This window comes from Centrocercus urophasianus, unplaced genomic scaffold, assembly GCF_019232065.1.
Source record: "Centrocercus urophasianus isolate 14NV4802_14NV808 unplaced genomic scaffold, USGS_Curo_1.0 seq_26, whole genome shotgun sequence".
Lineage (NCBI taxonomy): Eukaryota > Metazoa > Chordata > Aves > Galliformes > Phasianidae > Centrocercus > Centrocercus urophasianus.
Window position 1 is genome coordinate 25989 of NW_024884822.1, and position 20484 is coordinate 46472.

Here is a 20484-nt window from a genome sequence, read left to right on the forward strand (position 1 = left end):
CCCTGGTATTTCACCTAGCTGCCCACTGCTTCCTCCCCAGCGTTTTGCCATGCTGCTATCCACACCTGTGAGGTTTCTGAGCTTAATCTCCCACTTGTCCACCAGTTGCCTTTACTGGAGACATTTGTACCCACTGCCCAATTAAGAGAGGCTCTGTTGGGGAGCCTGGGAGTGGTCGTGCTCTGCAGAGGGTCTTCCACATTGCAGTGTATGCAGAGGTTGGGTAATGCAAGTGCTGGTATGTCTTTCTCCTCTGGTAAAAATGTAGTGGGATCGCTGTACCAAGCCGTGCAATTTGGAGAATGTTACATAAAGGCTTTTAGGAAATTAGGAGTTGCTATGTGAAGGCTGTTTCATTCTGCTCCTCTGTGGTGTGGAGGTACTCGAGATGACAGCGCAGTGGTTAAAATATTCCTGAGCTGCATTCTTCAGCCCACAAAACAGGGGCAAATGTTTAATTTGTTTCATCCCCATTATTTAAAGTGGGGACCCCATGCCACTCTTAATGCATGCCATTACAACCCCACACTGAATATGTAATTAACAACCATCCCATGAGCATTTGCAATGCACTTAGTGCAGCAGTATCTGTACTTCACAGATGTTAATGAGCCCATCTTACGGCTCCCCTTCCAGGGAGGCAGCCCCACCATGGGTGGGGAATGAAATGGGAAAGGATAATCTGAATTTTCTGAGCTGCTTGCTGGCTTAGGGCAGATGAACAGGCAGTGTTCAGGCATCCAATGCTTGGAGGGCGAGTGCTGCTGCAGGATCCTGATGCCACCAAGCAGCAGCCCAGCTGTGGGTAGAGGGCAAAGCGCCGGATGCCTCTGGGCAGCTGCTGACGCATGAGGTAGCAGAGCAGTGAGAGCAGTGCATCATTGAGAGGCTGTGACAGGGATGGATGCAAAAACCTCTTACTTGGTTCACAGCTACAGGCTTTTCCAACAAGACCAGCCTTTTTTTCTCAAGGTCTCCTGCCTCCTTTGTACGCATCAGCATGGCTCTTCAGGGAGTGAGTAGAGGTAGTGTTTCATGGATTTGCCTGCTGGACTTAATAGAGAAAGCCCTCTCAGCCTCAATTTCCCTTTGTTTTGAGGAAGATTGGTGAACTGATGTGTTGAGAAGCCAGGAGGAGCAGCTCATCTGACCCCCTTTGTGACAACGGGTCATAAAATTCTACCCTGTGCACCGTGTGTCTGGCTGGGGCTGAGCAGCAGCTCTCTGGGAGCAGATCCAGCTGTGGTAGCTGGTGAAGATGTAGGTCCTCTCTGACCCGATTTCACAAACCTGCATTTGAATTCCACTTGAGCACCCCTAGCTTTCACTTCTTCTCATTGAACTTGATAATGTCAGAAGATGTTCCACTTCATACGTGCTGGTAGATCACACGCAAGCAAGTCAATGCTTAAAGTTCTCTTTGATAGACTCAGAAGCCAAGTGAAGTCTCTTCCCATGAGCAGAGCTGAGTCAAGGCGTTTTGGCAGCCACCTTCCCTCCCACCTTTCCTTGAGCTCCTCCCAGCTGCTGCCATCTGCTCCCAGTGCCACCACAGACCTGCAGCCCTGCTCCCGGGCAGCAGCAACATCTGGCAGGGCTTGGCCGTGCGCGCTGCGTTTTGGCAACCCTTCCAAGGGCTGCCTGGGAGACTTATCCTCCTGCTTCACTTCTGAATGTAGCTCATGTCCTCCTTCCTTTCCTATCATTTTTGTCTCTGCATGACCTCCCATTTGCCAACAACCTTCTATCAGTGTGGATGTGTCCAGATGATAGCCCACAGCTCGCCAGCAGCATCCGCATCTCCACCAAGCGCAGATATGATATGGCTGCTGGCACTTATGCTATAGTCTTGCACCAGTCACGTGTGCCCTTTGCTTGCAAACTGAGCTGCCTGCGGCTAGTACTGGGCTGGGCACAAGAACTGCCCTGGGTGGAGGTGGGCAGCCCAGGGGAGCCCTCCCATCACTATGCTCCTGGTGACAAAATGACTTTGCAGCACCCGGCAGCTGCTATCTCCCATCTCCTACTTAGTTTCAGCTTGGTTATAAGCTTCTCTTTAAGCTTCTCACTATTATTGTTCTGTTCCTCCCCGCCAGCAGCTGGGACGAAAAAAATTATTTTGTCTCCTCCAACACAGATCTGCCAGAATGAAGTCTCCAGATCTAAAAACCTATTCTTCTTTTTTGCATTATCTTTAAATGTCCCTTTTGTCTTGCAGAAAGAGTTTCAGGCACATGTTCAGTCTGCGGATTTTTTTTTTCTTCTCAAACATACCCTGCAGCATTTTTGCTTTGTTGCAGAGGAATGCTTTGCCCGGACTCCCCTCCTTGCTGTGGTATTCTGGCTGGTGCAGTGTTGCTCCCAAGCACTGGACAGGATGCCAGTACAGACCTCTTAAAGAGAAATCTCACCTTGTTGGAGGAAGATGGGGATATGGGTGGACAATAAGGAAACATGGTTCTCTGGCTGGCACTACATCCCCATGTCAGCATCCCCCTCTGACTGCCTGAGATCACCTGTGTTGACTGTTGGCTTGGGTCTGGCTAGTGCTTGGACTCAGCACCAAGAGAAGGTGGTGAGACGTGGTGGGATTTTGTTTTTTGCTTTATTAAACTGTAGCCTTTTCTTTTATAACTCATCAGGGCTGGAATTATTTATTGCAGATGTGTCATCATTACTAGCGGTTTCCAGACCCTGTTCTTGTTTAGGGTAGGCAAAATGATGATCTCTCTGTAATCACAGAATTGTTTGAGTTGGGAGAGACCTTTAAAGGTCATCCAGTCCAACTCTCTGCAATGAGCCCCATCCAGCCTGACCTTGAATGTCTCCAAGGATGGGACATCCACTGCATCTCTGGGCAGCTTGTTTCAGTGCCTCACCATCTTCCACATCTCATCTACTTCTACAAATTACCTCTGTGTTTCTCAGTGGCCCTCAAGTCCACAGACATCTGCATGTCTTCATAAGAAATCCTGAGCTTCTCTGCTTTCCTCACGTAATGTCGGTTCATCCCAGAAGACAGGTTCTGATTTTCCTAATAGCTACTGAAGGGCAACGTGAGAAAAGATTCTTATCATGAGAAACAGCATCTGAGAGACTGCGAATGGCCATGGATTGCACCATCTTGGTTTCAACATGCCATCTCTGTCAGAGACATAATTTCAAACTCGTTCTCACCCTTATTTCCTCCTTTCCCTGTTTTCCAGCAGTGCGTCTGGGTAAAATGTCTCTTACAAAAGTCATTGAGGTCAGGGTTGCTGTGGCGTGACACGTCATCCATGTCACCTTCCTTAATTGTACTGAGGTGAACAGGGTACAGCTGTTTTTCTGCCTCAGACTCAGTAACAAATACATGTCTACCAGCTAGAGAGAATGCCTCTAATCCTCCCAAGACCTTCTAACGAGTATGCCACTTGCTTCAGAGGCTGTCCAAAATAGCTTTAATAATTCATTTGACATTCTCTTCTTTGTCTCCCAGGATTATGTGTTGATGTACATGTAAGATTGTCCTGAAGTTCTCCAAAGATCCTTGGCAGATTCCAGACCTCTCTAGAGGCATTATTTATTTGAAGGAGCCACATTTCCCGTTTCCCTCTTGGATTCTGGTGGCTTTATTCACCCTTTCTATCCCTCAACTGTGACTGCAGCTTATGAAGAATTTGGGCAGAATGATCTCTGTGTGTCAGTGCCCCAGAGGCAGAAAGTTCCATATTTCTACAGGAAGATGCCTTCCTTCATAGGATAGATAGGTCCCTGTGGCTGTATTTACAGCTCCTCCATTTGAAATAGGGCTCCTTAGGTTTTTGCTCTTCCTTTCAGCCCCGTGCTGGGATGTGGCATCTTCCTTTCCCTCTTGCTGTTTGTGGCAAGATGATGGGAAAAAACAGAACACCATCTCCCTTCCCTTATGCTCACGTTCCTCCTGCTCTGAAAGTATCAGGTGGAGAAAATGCTGTCAGTTTTCTTAATCTCTATTTTTTCTTCTGTTTGGAAGCATTTTAAAACTTTACATTTTAAAACCAAAAGGTAAAAACAAAGAAGAGTGGCTTTGGAACCTCCAAACTTGGCATTTTCTGCTGTGACTTTTCTCATGGGCTCCTTCTGCGAAAAGAAGGGAGGAGAGAGCGCTTTTATCTGGGAATTATAAATGAGCTTTTGAAGGGGAGAAAAATTTTGCTGTCCCAGGCAAAGGAGGATTTCAGTTTCCCAGCGATGCTGAGAACAATGGTAGATTAACCCAACACATCAAGTCGTGTCAAGCAGGTATTCCTTTATTGCAGCGCACAGAAGGGATCGTTCTGCCCAATGCCTACACCTTGGCTCCTGTGCAGATTACACTTATTGGTTGTGCTCATACATACTCCTGTTTTTATCCAGAATTTCATGCATATGTTAAATATCTTCTCAAACTCACTGATGTTTTCTTAGAACTGATTAACAAAAGACCCTCCCCCTTAGAGCGTGCGCAGTCACCCCTGAGGGTCTTCTTGGTGGTCAGCTGGGGTTGAGGGAGGAAGGCTGGTAGTCTTCATCGCTCCTAAACTTTTGGCCCCAGTCTTCAGGAGTGTGCTCAGTAAGGAGTTTGCCTCTAAAAGGGCCCCTCCATCTTCAGTTTGACTTCGTTTTCCTTCCTTATCTTTAAGATACCACATATGGTTCCTGCACATACTGATGCTTGCAATATTTGAGGTCCTCACTCCAACACCTTTAGGGCAGGAATGCTTTCCTCCACCACTGCATCTCAGTAGGGTTGAAGCTGAGTCTCAGCGCTGTGGCATTAAATCAGAGAGATCTTCACCTTCATACTGTGGTTACAAGCCGAGCTGCAGGGTGCTGTGATGTGTAGGCTACCGCTGTCAGCCTGCACTGTAATTACATGGGGTTGTTTGTTTTTTTTTTTTTTTTGCCATTGCCTGGCAATGGCTGCAGATGCCTAAGCATAATGGTCATCAACAGCTATTCTTATCTGCACCATGTCTGAGCACCCTTTCTTTGGTTTGGTACAAAGCCTATTTGCCAAAGAATAGGTCGTCATCCCCAAGCTATTTGTGGGTTCAACGCAAGGTCACCAGACTTGGTTACTGGAAGCAGCTTTCAGACGGAGGGTTGGGCCCCTTCTTCCTCCTGCTGCCTTGCTCAGAACGACGGGTTGGGCAAAGCAACTTCAGGCTTCAAAATAGGCGTTAGAGCAGGGCTTGAGCCCCCAGGCTTGGTCCTGCCGCTGGGCAGTGCTCTGGAACAGCTGCAGCAGCCCAAGAGCCGTCCGTGGGAGGCAGCAGTTGAGCTGGGAGCATTTTGGTGCCCTGCGTGCTGTTCTCAAGAATGCCAGCACAGGCAGCACCCTCCTCCACCGTGCTTTGCTCATCCCTGTCCCTGTGTCACAAGCTCTGCCATGTCAGCACAGCTGCCTGGCAGCATTCAGACTGGATCGGGGAGCGGGGCAGGCTGAAGTTTTGCTTGGTCACTGTTTCTTTTTGCCAGATCCCTCCAAGCAATTTTCCCATCCTGACTCCACCGGGAGCAGGACCTGCAGGGGGACCACGAGCAGCCAGAGGTTGGCGTTCAGATCCAGAATGTCTAAGGCAGAATAAGCAACCAAGAGTAAAAGCAATAGACAACTTAGATCCCTCAGAGGTTCCAGACTATTTGTTGTTTTCAAAGAGCTGCTCCCTTAGAAAGCTCCTTTTGAAGTAATTTGACACGTCGTTTCCAGCTCCTCTATGATCTAGCTCGGTTATTTCCCCTTTATCTGCCTCCGAGAGCACCTGAACGTCTCTATAAACCTGCCAGTGCCTCCTCCCATGCAAGGGGACCTGCATTAGTATGGGATTTAAACTTAATGCCCGAGAAGCTTATGAAGTCTCCCATTTGAGCTTCTCGAGGACTTCACTCTGCATTTTTTTCTCATAAAAATAGCATGTGCCTGAGTTTGAAGGATTGGTCAGCTGCAGATCCCTCAGATGGAAAATCCCTCTTGTCGGCGTGAGATAGAGGATAAGGGATTCATTCCTGTCCCCAGCGAAATCAATGCGAGCTTTGCTATTGAGACAGGTCAAATGTCAGTCTCAGTTGTTCGCTCTTCCCTAGGATTTTATCCTTTGTACTCACACTATCAATGAATCTCTCTTCCTGTCTCCTTCCCACAAGCTCTCATCCATCCTGATTTGAAGTCACCTCCATTAAGTGGTTGTAACGCTAGCGCTTCGCTTTACTTGCAGAGAGGACACTCCATAAATCTAACATTAGTCATGGCATCTGGCGAGAGCTACCAAGGATAGGCCGCTTTGACTCAGAGGTTATCTAACCGTATCAGCCCCCGCATTTGCCTTCCTCTCAGGGAGCCCAGGCTCCCTGGCAGGATCTAGGGCTCGTTTAGTGTGTGCTGATGCAGCCCTGCCATTTGCTCAGGGCTTCCTATAGGAGCAGCGGAGCAATCGGTCCTTGCTCCCAGGGCTATGTGGTCACACCTGGGCTCCCTCTTCACCTCCTCATCCCTCTCCGTGGTCCAAGCAGGACAGCAAGTGCTCTGCAGTCAACTGCGCATCGGGTCCCCTGGTGTTCTTCATGGTGGGTGGGATCCCTGTTCATTGGTAGATGCATCCGGGTGTATCTCCATCAGGAGATGGAGGACAGGCTGTGCACTTGTACTGGGTTATGGGGCTTCCTAGGTAACCTGCAGTGGCCTTCAGATGAATCACAGAATCACAGAATTGTAGGGGTTGGAAGGGACCTCCAGAGATCATCGAGTCCAACCCCCCTGCCAAAGCAGGTTCCCTACAGCAGGTCGCACAGGTAGGCATCCAGGCAGGTCTTGAACATCTCCAGAGAAGGAGACTCCACAACCTCCCTGGGCAGCCTGTTCCAGTGAGCTCCTCATGGGAAGGGAGAGCTGCAGTTCATAGAACCGTAGGACCGTAGAATACACCCTGTTGGAAGGGATTGATAGGGATCATCAAGTCTAACTCCTGGCTCCACACCGCACCACCCAAAACCCAAACTGTATGTCTTAGAATGTTATCCAATCGTTCCCTGAGCTGTGGCAGCTCAGGGCTGTGCCCACTGCCCTGGGTGTTTGTTCCACGCCCGCTGCTCTCTGGTGCAGAATTCCTTCCTAACACCCAGCCTGACCCACTCCTGATGCAGCTCCTTGCCATTCCCTTGGGCCCTGTTGCTGATGCCCAAGCTCTGGTGGACACCAAGTCCTACCTACTGCCCCTACTGCTGAATACAAAGAGCCAGAGTTTGTTCTTGGGCCTTGGAGCCAACGGGCATGGCACAGCTCACATTCTTTGGGCTGAACTCTCTTGGTTGGGGTGACCTCACCCATCCTGCTCATTGGGAAAGGCTCCTCCATGAGGCTCACCCCACGCTGTGCCCAGGCTCTGTCTGGCAGAGATGCTCAGCACTGGGTAAAGGCAGACCATCTGCAGAAACAACCTTGGTGACGAGGATTGTGCTGGTGACAGTCCTTGGAGCAGCTGGGATTTATACCCAGGGCCATTACTGGAGGGTGAGACCTGGCTGAACTGACTGCACTTAAAGCCATTTAGGGGAACAAGCAAGAATGCAGTGTGTCAGGAAAGAAGCAGCTTGGCTGGTCCGTGTGTGTGAGAGGACGTGTGCCTCTGGTTCAGGCTGTCGATGGTCATTTACTCGTTCAGGTTGTAAATGGTGAAATGTTCTTACGTGGATGGCCATCAACCCATTGGGTGAGGCGGGGTGCTAAGGCTGCACAGACATGAGTTCATAAAAGCAGCAGTTCTCAATCAGTTATATGGCTGTGTCTGCTTTACAACACCTTGCTCAGAAACGAACAAGCCAGGAGGCAGTGAGAGCAAGGAGAAAATTAGGATCTGGTCTTCGCTCAGGGATGTGTCAGAACAGCATGTTGTGGTGTTTTATGGCTGCTGGGGAGAGACAAGATGGAGTAAGGAACGTAAAATGACAGAGAGTGAGTAGATGTGATATTTGCCTGATGTATTTTGCTAGTAATTAGTATAATACCAATTAAATATAAGTAATCTTTTCTTCTGCTGTATAAGTTATTGCTTGAAAATATGCCAGCTAAAACCAAGATATTACACTTTGAGAGGTAGGGAGGTCTCTGTTCCTTGAGGATCTCCAGATGAAATTACCCAGACAACAGGGATCTTGACAAAAGCGAGGCTTATTATTATCTAGAAGGAAAATGAATAAAAGCCAAAGAAATTGCGGATTCTGTGTCTGGCTGCTCATTAGCCACACAGGAGGGGCACCCACAGAGACACACCAGGGAGAGAAAGCAAACATCTTGCACTCCTGCAGACAGTGATTTGCCAGTATTGTTCTCCATTGCCTCCATCAGCCTAGCCATGCTTGGGCTGCTCTCCTCTGGCACTCCCCAGTGCCCACATGTATTTATCCTCCCCCCAGCCCTATTTTCCCTTTGCTGACCCATTCAGTGAGGCTCAACACTTGGGCTGCTTTGCTCCTTGGTTCTCTGGGACGTCAGCCTCCTTAATGATGATTAATAGCTTCCTTCAAAGGGTCAGTTGTTGATCTTAGACATCTCGAATCACAGATGCTTCTGAGGTCTCTACCTGGCTGGTTTGGAGCTTCTCTTTCAAGCAGGTTTGCTGCTGTTTCTCCCAATGCTATACATTCATTTTCTACTGAGCTATAAGGAGCAGAACTGCTACTATTATCTCCTTTTGAAAAACAACCTGTACAAATCTCTCCCTTGCACCGATTCTGGAAGTTTTCATGCATCTCTGTTGGACCGTGAAATCAGAATCTCCTCCTGATAGTCCAACTGTTTGCTCACGCTGTGCTCACAGGGTGATGGAAGCGGCAAATCCCTTCGGCCACTGTGCCTCAAATGCAAAATGAGGCTGTGTCCCCACTGCCCCGCCAGGTATAGGCCCTGTGTTCATTAAAACACACGCTATATCTGCTCAGCATCTCCAGGACTCCCTCCGGGGTGTAGACCTGGCAGCACTTGGGATCTGCAGCACCCAGTGGTAGCGGGGGTCGGTGCTCCCCCTCCAGTGACATTACCCTTCCCGTTCCCACTATACTACAAGAGTGTCATCCCAGTAGCAAACATAGGGCTCAGCAGTGCTCATCAGCATCTGGTGGATATTCTTTTCGCCCCTGTCTTCCCGCGCAGAGCCCAGCCTGTTCTATTCCCCACTCCCACCCCTCCCTTTTCTCGGAGATGTGTGGATGCCCTCCTGTGCATGCTCACGTTTGCAAGCTGCAGTGGCACTGACACCTCCCATTTTTCCACGAGCAGAAGGCACCTCCCCGTGCACATCCCTGAGCAGCATCCCTCAGTCCCTCCGCTAGCAGGACGGCAAGCAGTGTGATCCACAAACGTCACCCACCTGGCCTCATTCCTTGGCACGTGCAACAGTGCGTGCGCTGCTCCTGCCGTGTGCCAGTCTCTCACCCCCTCCCATTCGGCTTCCACTGCGGATTTCCACCCTGAGAGCACGTGGATGTCAGAGGAGTGAGCAATGTATGATTTTGGGGAGCGGCTCCTCAGCACAGTTCAGAGGCATGGTCTCCCCTGCACAGGTTGCCCTTGTTCTTCAGCAGCCTGACATCGTCCTCTAGAGTCAGGTCATTCATCCTGTGTTTTTCATGAAGGTCTTGGACTTGGTGATCCCCAGAGGCTCATTCCAACCCCTACAATTCTGTGATCTGTATGCAATTGGGCATGCTCAACCTGCTCCTTTCCCTTTCCCAAACCTTGACTCCTTTCCTCTGTAGTAAGCACTTCAGAGAGCCCCCAGCCACCAGCTATTTCAGGGCAATATCCCATTACTGCACTGGGTTTCACATTGGGTGCTCTGAGGCTGGTGGTGGCACCCCGGGCAGGATCCACGCAAAGGCAACAAGGCTTGTGCACACTGACCTGTACCACCAACCCTAACCTCAGTTCCTTGGGCTCAGCCTTACCCAGGGCTGCTCCTCCTCCCCAGCCCCATGTCTCCCACTGGGCAGTGGGATATCTGCCTGCAGCCCCCTGGCTGATGTGAGCCCCTCACACCAACTTGTGCTTCCATCTGTCGCTCAGGACCTAGGTGACTCCTGAAGCCTTGAGCAGCACTTTGCGTGCAGCTCCCCCCCCTCGCAAGAACAATTTCCCCTGATTCATTGTCCTGCTAGCGAAAGATTATTAAATTGTTGATGGAGCTTAACAAAGGTTTTGTTCAAAGGCAGACTCGTGAATGCCAGTTCTTTTCTCCTTGACACAAGAGCTGCAATAATGCTGCACAATGAACGGCAGCCACCCAGGAGTGGGAGCAACGCTCGTGAAGCCACATGTCCCCAAGTCCCCATTCCCCCCCCAGGATGCTCTCCATGCAGCCCGCATGCAAACCTCCAGGTGAGGTCCGAACCCTACAGCCAGTTCACACCATTTATTTGTTTTTCTCACGTAGAATCATTATCGGGATGCCAGGAGGATGGAGGAGCTGGGAGGTGGGCGCATGGTGCTGGCACAGGGCTGGCACTGCTGCTCCCGTCCCCCACCTTCTCCCATTGCAGCCTCCGCATCCCGCAGCGGGGATCATTAGAGAGGCTGCGCAGCCTCAGGCTGCTTGACATTTAGCATTATTCAGGCTTATTTTCTATTGCTTATCACTTCAGCAGATTTCTAACACTAAAGCTTAAATTTTCCATGCTGGGTTTCCCTCAGGTTCATTCCTTTTTCTTTTCTCTTTTTTTTTCTTAAGTTTTAGCGAAGGTGTTCCAGCTGTTTTGTGAGAACAAGGCATGCTGTCTCGGCCCTGCTAACAAACTGCTTATAAGAATTCCCTTTCAAGACACATTAGCTTAAATATGCTTCGGAAGAGAGGCGGGGAATTTGGCACAGCAGCTGCCAGCATCGGCTGGGGGTTGTTTGTCCCCAGAGGGCCAAACTTTTCACTGCATGGCTGTCGGTGCATGGCCCTACAGAGCTGCACCCACGTACCATTTTGTGCCCTCTGAGCAGCATCGTGCTCCAGTACAGCCCTTATGCAAACTCGGTCCTCCTAGCAACCCTGGCACAGGAGCTCTGAGTCCATCCTCCTGGTGCAATCCCCCTTCCCAGCACCTCAGGTGTCCCCAGATTGTTTTTGGGGTGCTGTGGGACATGGGACACTCCTGGCTGATGGGAGGGTTTGGCTCCAAGGGACTCTTCTCCCCAATGTTGGCCTTCCCAGGGTATATTCCCTGCCCTCATCCTGCTGCCTACAGAGACTGCCTCAAGCTCCACTGCCTTCCCTGATGAGGTGCTGCCAGGAAAGGAAGCATGGCTGCAGCTTTAATTAAATGATAAGGGCAGAGCCCCGGAAGTGTGGAGATAAGTGCAGTGGTGTCTGCCACCACATTTGCCTGGGCTCTTTCTAATTAGCTCAGAGAAGCTTTGTAGAGGATGGTTAACCCTTGGAGGAAGGCAGATGCAGCCTGAGGCTTGGGGTGCTGCAGGTCACACAGGGGTTAAGGGACCCCTCCATGTGCCAGAACACCTTTCCCAAACTCAGGTGCTAGGTGAAGCTCTGGGGTCAGCCACACAGGTTCCTTCTGTAAGAAGCATTTGGTGCTTTAATGCATCCTATGCCAGGTTGCTGTGCTCATTCCTTCCTGGGGACAGTGGCAAGGGTGCAGGAGCCATGGGAGAGGTCTCCAGCCCCCCCTCAGAAGCTGTGGGAGAGCAGGAAGGAGATGGGGTAAGAGGCTGTTTATGGGAAGATGTCAGCAACCCATAACAATGAGGACCACGAGATCAGAGGGACTAGATGCCCCAAGGACCCTGACCTCTACTCTCCTGCTAATCACCCAAGCTGGGGCTGGTGAGCAATCATTCTGGGGGCCAGAGAAGGGCTTCTCTTCTGTGGGCACTCCATCGCTCAGGCAAGCAGCTGGGACTCTGCTCCTCCTGAGCACCCCATTCCATTGTCTGCACGTGTCCTTGCATCCCCAGAGAGCCCAAGTGGGACAGGAGGACAGCCAGACCACGGACCCAGGCTGGCACCCCTATGGGAACCTCTGGGAGGAATACTATGCACAGGAGGTGTTGCAGAGGCCAAGCGGGAATGGTGCACGCAGGGACTGTGTTGGTATTTGGGCAGCAGGAATGCGCATCAGAGGCATGCATGCACTAAGAGCCCCTGGGGATGGCAGGTGTTGCTCCCTGCGTGTTTACATAACCGTCATTAGCCCTCGCAAGAGAGGATGCAAAAGCCAGAAGGGGAGGAACAGGCAGCCTGCAGCGACAGGGGCAGATGAACCAGCTGGGGACGTTGCATCCCACCTCCCAAAGGTATTGCAGCAGCTGGTGCTCACCTGACCAGCGACCCGGCCAGGTGATACAGGGGCATGTGGGGAGGTGTGGGAGGACACTGGCTATGGCACTGTTTGGTTTGGGTACTGCAGGGCTCCCTGGCCCTCCTGGAGGTTATTTGGTGGGTATCTGTTGTTTGCAGGTGCTGTGAGAAGTTCTCGGTTGGGGAAAGGACAATTGGGGCAATATAGGCAGTAAGGCTTCGTACCGTAGGTAGACTTGACACTGTGCCTTATCATAGAATCATAGGCTGATGAAAGTTGGAAAAGACCACAGAGATCATGTAGTCCAACCCCAACCCACCCCCACCATGCCCGTGAACCGCATCCCTCAATGCCACATCTACTCATCTCCTGAACATTCCCAGGGATGGTGACCCCACCACCTCCCTGGGCAGCCTGTGCCAACGCATCTCAGCTCTGTTGGAGAATAAATTATTCCTAATAGCAATCCGAATCTCCCCTGGTGCAACTTATGGCTGTTTACCTCTTGCCCTACACATAGCATCAGTGAGGACTGCTCAGTAATGCCCACTGCTTGAGTCTGCTTTCAGTTGCTGCAAGTTTTGGCAAAGTTTAAGCGCAAGGAAACAATTTTTCATGGTGGGCATCTGCCGCTTACCAAACATTTTGAAAAGTGTTGGTGAAATCTGTCCAGATAGCTCATTTCCAAGAGGTGGTAGGGAAGGAAATGGCTGGTTTTGCTCACTGGTAAAGGAATTCCCCTGCCCCCCAGCACCATGCTTTGAAGACGCAATTTGCTGTGATCTCCTGACCCCTTCATTGTGCCTCCTTTGCTTTCTGCAGCCCATAAGGTGGAGTCCCAGTGGCAGAGCCTCTCCCTCCAGCCCAAACCTGGTGCACCACTGAGGTGTCCCCATCCTCTTTACAGGAGGACCCCGCAAAAGAGGAATGTTTTCCACCAGACAGCGCCTCTGGTCTGCATCACAAAGCAGATTTGTAAGAAGTGAATTAAAACTGCAGGGACAATCCTAATTTTGGCATTTCCTAACCTTTGAACCCCCATAATCCTATTAAGGTAGTTCTTAACGTAATTATTCTGTAATTTAATGTAATAATTCTGCTTTTTATAGTCCCACAAAGGTTGAAGCCCTGTGGTGCCAGGGCAGGAGATCATCCAAGCAGCACCGCAAGCACAGACTGTGTGACAGGGGATGAGATTTTCTTCCCCGGGTATTACAGGGATTGCAGATGGTGATTTTGGAGGTCTTCCCCTGAGCTGCAGCTGTCGGTTTGGATGCTCCCAGTGCCGGTGGTGCGAATCTCACCCTGTTGCCGTGGCAATGTCTGTGGGCTGCGGGCTGCAGGCACAGCAGCAGTGGGAGGTGGCCCTGAAGCTCCAGCAGCAAAGGGAGGGGATGGGAGATGCGCCCCAGGGACCGAGGTGTGGAGTGGTGACAGAATGGTTCAGCATTCTGCTACCTGTGCTGGTGATGCTAGGGCTGGTGGGTGCATCTGTCCCCATTAGTGACACACTGGTTCTGCTGTGATACCCTTGGAGGGATCTGGGAAGTCGTTTGCTTCAGCTCTGCAGCTCGTGTGTGCTGCTGTAATGCACTACAGGGGCCACGGTTTGTTCCGTGTGTGCATCTGGGTGCTGACAAGCCGTTGCATTCAGAGCAAGCTGCACTGGTGCTTAGCCACCATTATTCAGCATTCGGGCAATGCTGCAGGGTCTGGGGGAGATGGCTGTGTGCCATCTAGCTGCTGTGCGTGCTCTAGCTGCTGACTTGTGTGCCTAGAAGAAACCCATCTATGTGCTGGCATCAGAGCTGCAGCTCTCTCAGTATTTATTGAGAGCACTGGCGTTGCTTGCTATGGCCTGGGAGCATTAGGTGCGGCGTTGAGCTGCAGCAACCAACGGATGGGCACCACTGGGTCACTCTCGGATACCAGGAGCCATCTGTTTGCGTGTGCCACAATGGTGTTAAGTTTGGAAAGCCATCTGCCTGGGTGATGCCGTGCTAGAATCGGTCCCCAAAGCCGTCTGTCTGGGTGTTGTAGTGCGAGGAATGGTCCTGCAAACCGTCTGCCCGGGTGCTGTGGGGACAGCATTAGCTCAGTCCAGGAAAATAGGGGCTGACGTGGTCAGTGCGGAGCGCTCTGCTGCTGCTCTCAGCTTCTGATATTTCTCTGCTCATCGATCTTTGGAGCATCGCTGTGGAAACGGGCACAGCTCCAGCAGCGTTCCCCGAGGCCTGGAAAGTGAAATCAGGATTGTGCTGGTGCTGCCCCAGAGGCAGAGGGCTTCTGGTGGTGGCCATGTGCTGTGTGGGAACTGGGGATCAGGAGGGATGGGTGTGGGCTGCAGGAGGGGAGTGTGATGCTGCAGCCCCCCATATCTAGAGGATGAGCATCCAATTGTCATGCTCCCATAAAGGAGATCTGGGGTCTGCACTTCGCAGCAGAGCACAGGGCTCTGCAGCCACCTCCCAGATCCCAAAAGCCCTCTGAAGGGGAAGGGGAAATGGAAGGAGCCCTCGAGTTCCCTGCTTCAAAGGGATCACATGCAGAGCCAAATAGGGCAGGAAGCAGGGGATGGGCTGCTGAGCACTTGCTGCTCCAGTGGTGCAGGGGAGAGGCACAGAGAAGGCTGAGACGAGAGTGGGAAGGGGCCCATACAAAGATATGAAGACATGGGGCTGCTGCTGTATAAAAACTGGATTTCTGGGTGCACTATCCAACTAGATGCACTGAGAGGGAGCGAGGAAGCGGGAGCAGAGCATGAAGCAGCACTGCAGGAGAGAGATACCTGGGGGGAACAGTGCTGTGAAACATGGTACCTGCAGGACGTGGCAGTGCCTGGAGGGAGGAGAGCCGCAGGGGGTACCTGGAGGAGTGGCAGCACAGAACATGGCACCTGGAGGACGTGGCACTGCGGGGGATCGGTACCTATAGGCAGCAGCGCAGTGGGGAACGGTGCTCACTGGGAACGGCACCGTGGGGGGACGGCACCTGGAGAGAGCATCGCCACGGGGCACAGCACCTGTGGGGAGCAGTGCTGTGGGGAGCCACGCTGCTGGGGAGTGGTACCTGGAGAGAGAGGAAGAGAATGGCAGCTGGCAGCGGGACGGCAGTGTGGAATGGGGAGATGGGGAGAGCACTGTGGGTGGTGGTGCCGATGGGTGTGAGAGCCTCAGGTGGAAAACTCGAGGAAGTGATGGTGCTACAATGGCTCTGGTGAGCTGAGGTGAAGCGGGGGAATGGTGTTGGTATGAGGGAGCTGTTGGGAAGAGCAGCACCAGGGATCAGGAGATCCCACGGGATGTGGGCAGGGATGGTGGTGCTGTTGGAATGGGATGCCGTGGAAAGTCATCACTATAAGGGATGTGCCAGCACTGGTCAGCAGAGCCCTGAGGGCTTAGTGCAAGAGGAGCGGTGTTTTCATGTGTCTGCACCAGGGAACAGAGATGGTAAAGCTGCCAACGTCCTGCTTAGCCAAAGGAAAGCTGCATGGAAAGAAATTCTTGGGGCAGGTGTAGTGCTGCTGGGCTCTGAGCAGGAGCGGCTGGCTGAGTTAGATGCTGATGTTCTCTGTGCCATCAGGTGGGGAAGATGACTCTTTGCAATGTAACGCTTCAGGAACGCATCCTGCTTTGCCTCCAAGCTACTCCCCGCATCTCTGCAGCCCTGAGCCTCCCTGCTCCCTCCTTGCATGCTGTGCTTCCTTCTTCTTCCTCCAGGCTTCTTTGCACCCTGTGCCGTGCCCTGCTGCCTCGTACCCTCAGTCCCATGTTCCTCCATCCCAGAGCTGCTCCTCTGCATCCTCTCACCCCCAAACTCACAGCCACATGTGCTGTAGCACCCCTGCTCCCCCAGCCCTGCACACCACGCTCTTGGTGATGATGTCTGATGTGGATGGAAGAAGCAAATCAGACCATGAACACTGGAGATGGTGGCACAAAACCATGCTCCAGGCCAGCTGTCAGCATGTGTTGAAGATACTTGGCTTATGGTGGGCGAGGGACCCCCAGCCCATCTACTGCAGGAGATGGAAGTGCTGCTGAGTGATGCTGCCTGCTTTCGTCTCCTCCCTAATGGTACTCCAGTGCACTGCTGAAATCCCCCATGAAGAGCAATAAAACTACTAGAAGAGTCCTTGCGAGAGGGAAACAGAGAGATAATTAGCAGCAGCACCAATATGTGCCTCTTCCCAAAGGAGACTGCCCGGCACAGCCTCCTGCACAAAGAGCAGAGGTGCCCTGGATGCTGCAGAGCAGGGCTGCGGGAGGGAGCTTCCCCTCCTCCAGGAGGGGCCAGGGCCCAGGCGCATCTCTGAATGCATCTCCCATAAAGGCCCTTTTCATCTGAAAAGTTCAAAGGGATGCGACTTTTACTGCCCCGGCTCATTCCTATGCAATGAGGCTGAGCAGCCCCCAGGCAGCCAGAGACAGCCAAGCAATAGAAAGGGAGAAGCCAGCGGGTGCGGATGCCCCGACAAGCACGCATCCCTCCAGGCATGGAGATGCTGATAGAGGGGTAGGCTGACCTTCTGGGGTGCAGTGAGCAGGCTGTGGGAAATGGTGTCTGCCCGGACACCGTGGCCAGAACTGGCCCTTTGTGGGCAGAGTTCTCACTGCTGCTTACCCCTAAAGAGTTGTGCTTGCCCGTGGTTGCACATTGAACTCCAGCCCACCGGCATGTGCTGAGAATTAGGCCATGGGGTCGTGTTTGCAGTAAATTGTGGCTATTCAGGAATTGCACCCTGCCCGTTCCCGGGCTCTGGAAGCAGAGCTGGTTGTGCTTGCGGCACATAATGCGCTCCTTTAGCGGGAGAGCACTGATGCCAGCATCTCACTGCAAGAGACAGCACTGGAAAATGGCTTTCATGCCAGAAATTAACAATGGGAAAAGCAGAATAAAAGATCCTGAACACCGAGTTCCTGCTTGACCCTGTGATTTCTCAGCTGCTATTGGCGCGAGGAAATCTCCATGGCTTTGTTTGATGGAGAGGTGGCATTATTTCTGTCCCATGGCAGACCACCTTCCCTTGGAGCAGGAGCATCCCATGGCATGAAAGAGCAGCACCAAGCCCTTCAGAAAGTGGGAATGGTGAGGACTTGTCCCACTTGTGTACTGGGAAAGGAGATGAGAGGTGTTGCTTGTGCAGAAGTGAAAGACAGCACAACATGGCCTTGGTCCAACCAACCAGTGGCCATCCTGTTAGTACTGAGAGGTGAGAACAGGGTTTGATTATTTCTATCTGCAGCTCAGAGAAATAAATGAGGCAGCTCTGCACTTGCCCAGGGAGTGGGAAAACATTTTGTCCATGGCTCTGAGAACAATCCCAAAGATCACAGGCAAGCACAGCTCTCACAGTGACACTTGTGGGCTCTTTGTCCCCTCCGATGCTTGGTCCCTGGCTTTTGCACCCTGCACCGTGAGCATGGCTGTCCCCTGTGCATGGGTTCTTCCATGTGTGCCCATCCACAGTGCCAAATGTCCACATAAACCCACCCCAGTGGGTTGTGTCCATGTGTGTGCACATCACTGCAAGCCAGGTGGCCTCGAGCTCTGCGAGTCAGCTGGGAGGTGAGGATGAGGATGGAGAAACACAGCGGCGGCCAAGCAGCTTTGGGAGGCTGGAACCTGAAGGCAGCGGGTGCCATGAGGACATTTGGGGGCTTGCTGCAATGCAACGGGGAGGGGAGCAGGAGGATCCTAGGGTGGGTGTTTGGAGGCTGGGGCTGTGCACTGATATGACCCTCTCGTCCTTTTTCTGCTCCTCATTAGAGTCCCCTGAGCGGAGCAGGCTGTGAAGGGGTCTGCACGGAGGTATGTCCTTGGGGCTGCTGCCAGGATATCGCAGCCAGCGTGTGCACCAGGGGATGGGAGAGTTTGGGTTGCAGTGGGTGTTTTTTTAGGGCAAGACATGCTCCCACACTGGTTTGTTGCTTACTATGCCTCTCTTCCATGCCCATCCTGTTAGCTCTCACGTTTGACCCTTTCTACCCATTCCCAGCATCGTAAGAGCTTTCTCCCACAGAGATCTCAGTGTTGCTGGTGCATGAAAGCTGTGCGGGGTGACTTGGGATCACCCATGATCTTAAGCCCCGAGTTGGTGGCAGGAGGGACATGCTGGCAGAGGCAAAGCCTCAGCATATATAGCATGAAAGGCTCCAATTTGCTTCTTGCCAGGGCTGTGGGTCCCTTCAACCCTGTAGTATGAGCAGCAGTATAAGCCCTGACCTGCCAGCAGATGCCAGAGGCAGTGATTTGTCCCAGGCAGTGACAGGGAGCTGTGTTATGCCCAAATGGGGCAGATAGCAAGAGATGGCTCATGCCTGGAAGAGGTCTTGCAAGTATGCTATAGGAGTGGTAGGAATTCCAAGCCGGGGCCTCTGAAGACTCTTAGCAAGAGCAGCAAGGCCTGGAAACCTCTGGCATAGTGGACACAAGGCAATGACCTGGTGCTGTTGATGGCCAGAACTTCCCACAAGCAGATCTGATGCCTTGGTGTATCTGGAGATCTGGAAAGGTGTTTGGTACACAGAGAGGTTTGGATGCTTCTGGGACAGGGATTCGTGGGTGTCTGACTTCTCTGGGGGTTGGTGTTGGATTGCCCAGTTGTGCTTTGCTCAGGTCTCAGACTGTGAGAGACTGGAAGTTGGCTGAGGACCTCTAGCTAGGCTTGGAAAGGAACCTCCAGTGGGTCCTTGGAATGCCTGGTGATGAGCAGAGCTGGTGCTCAGGAAATCTGGATTTACTCAGGGCAGTGAAAAGCCCAGCAAGTTTGGGGCACTTCTTTAAGGACTCCTGATTGCATGGCACGGGATGTCCGATGGGGCTGGGCCGAGGGGTTCATGACTCCTAGGGTGGGCTCAGCGAGCTGTGCTGCATTATGATCCCACCTGCACCCACTGCAGGGTGCTTGTCCTCAGGGACACGGCTGTTGGGAATTATGAGTTCTCTGCTTACATTTTTCATGTCCATGTGTTCAAATGTCCCCTTTGCATCTGCTCCTCTTCCCAAAGGAGAATCAGAATTCCTACCTGGTCACCTCTGGGGAGAAGGTCCCTACCATGGGGGCTGTACTCCAGCCTCATCCAATCAACCCACTGGGCTTGTCCGTGCCTAACAATGCCTCTTGCTTGCTTCTCTGCAGATCTCCGTCCCCTGCCTGATGTAGCCATGACTGGGACCTGTACCAGGGAGTGCACGGAGTTCGGCCACTCCGACACCTGCTGGATGCCCGGCCAATCCTCCCCCAGCCGCAGGCCCAAGAACGCCCTCAAACTCTCCACTTTTGTGCCTTACCAAGACAGAGGGAGTCAAGAGCAAGTCGGGAATGGCAGCCCCAGACTCTCAGAAGAGCGCAGCACCAAAATGGCCAACCTCCGCCTGCTCCCCACGTACAGTGCCTTCTCCAATAGTAGCCATGAGACCTGCAAGGACTCTCCCATGGAGGAAATTCCTCTCACCCAGACCTCGGACTTCCAGCCAGCCACCACCCCCTCATCCCAGACCACCAAGAGGGAGATCTACCTGTGAGGCTGGCCCGAGGGGCCAGGAGCAGATATGCTTCTAAGGCCAGCGTCCTGGAAACATTTGAAACTTGGTTGCTTTATGGGCTCCTGCGGCCAGTTCTGCTCTGGGTGGTGGTGGAGGTGCCCAGGGTCTTCGAGGACAGCAGGCAGGGCGAGGCAGGGATGGAAGGAGCGCCTTTAAAACCCATTCCTTGGGGCGGGTGGGAGGGGTGAAGGCATCTGACTCCCAATTTCCCAGCACTTGCAGATGCGTGTCTCCGAACTGCGTGGTCGGGGAGGCTGGGCAGGCTCCTGGTGCGGAGGGCACGGCTGGAGAGGAGGGCTGACGTACCAAAGGTCCACGTAGAGCTGGTGGAGTCCCTGGGGCATGAGACGAGGGTGTCCCTGCGCACAGGGAGCGAGCTGCCTGGCTCTTTGTTGTAGACTCCTGTAAATACGAACCTTAGGAATGACATTCAAGTCCTGCCTGATTGAAACTTTTTATTGTCCTTGAAACAAAAGACGTTTAAACAAACACATACCCACACACACAAACCCAATCCACAGGGAGCAAGTTCCAGATTTCAATGGTTTGCTGTGTGGAAGAGCCCGCGGGAGCGCAGCGTCCGGCCCACACTCATGTTCTATATTGTAAATAGAGTTATGACCAGTCCCTGAAACAGCA

The 20484-nt window shown here is 52.4% G+C and overlaps 1 protein-coding gene across 2 annotated transcripts in view; it reads left to right on the forward strand.

Moving 5' to 3' along the window:
- The window catches only part of PCDH1 (protocadherin 1), a 45989-nt gene extending 25970 nt beyond the window's left edge, over positions 1–20019 (forward strand). Inside the window, exons 5-6 of one of the 2 annotated variants that reach the window (XM_042826683.1) lie at positions 18067–18108; positions 19439–19525. In XM_042826683.1, the coding sequence (XP_042682617.1) occupies positions 18067–18092 (26 nt within the window). In that variant the 3' untranslated portion in view covers positions 18093–18108; positions 19439–19525. Of the gene's footprint in view, positions 1–18066; positions 18109–19438 lie in introns of both variants that reach the window. The other variant, XM_042826682.1, reaches the window with a different exon arrangement.
- The last annotated feature ends 465 nt before the right edge of the window (positions 20020–20484 follow it).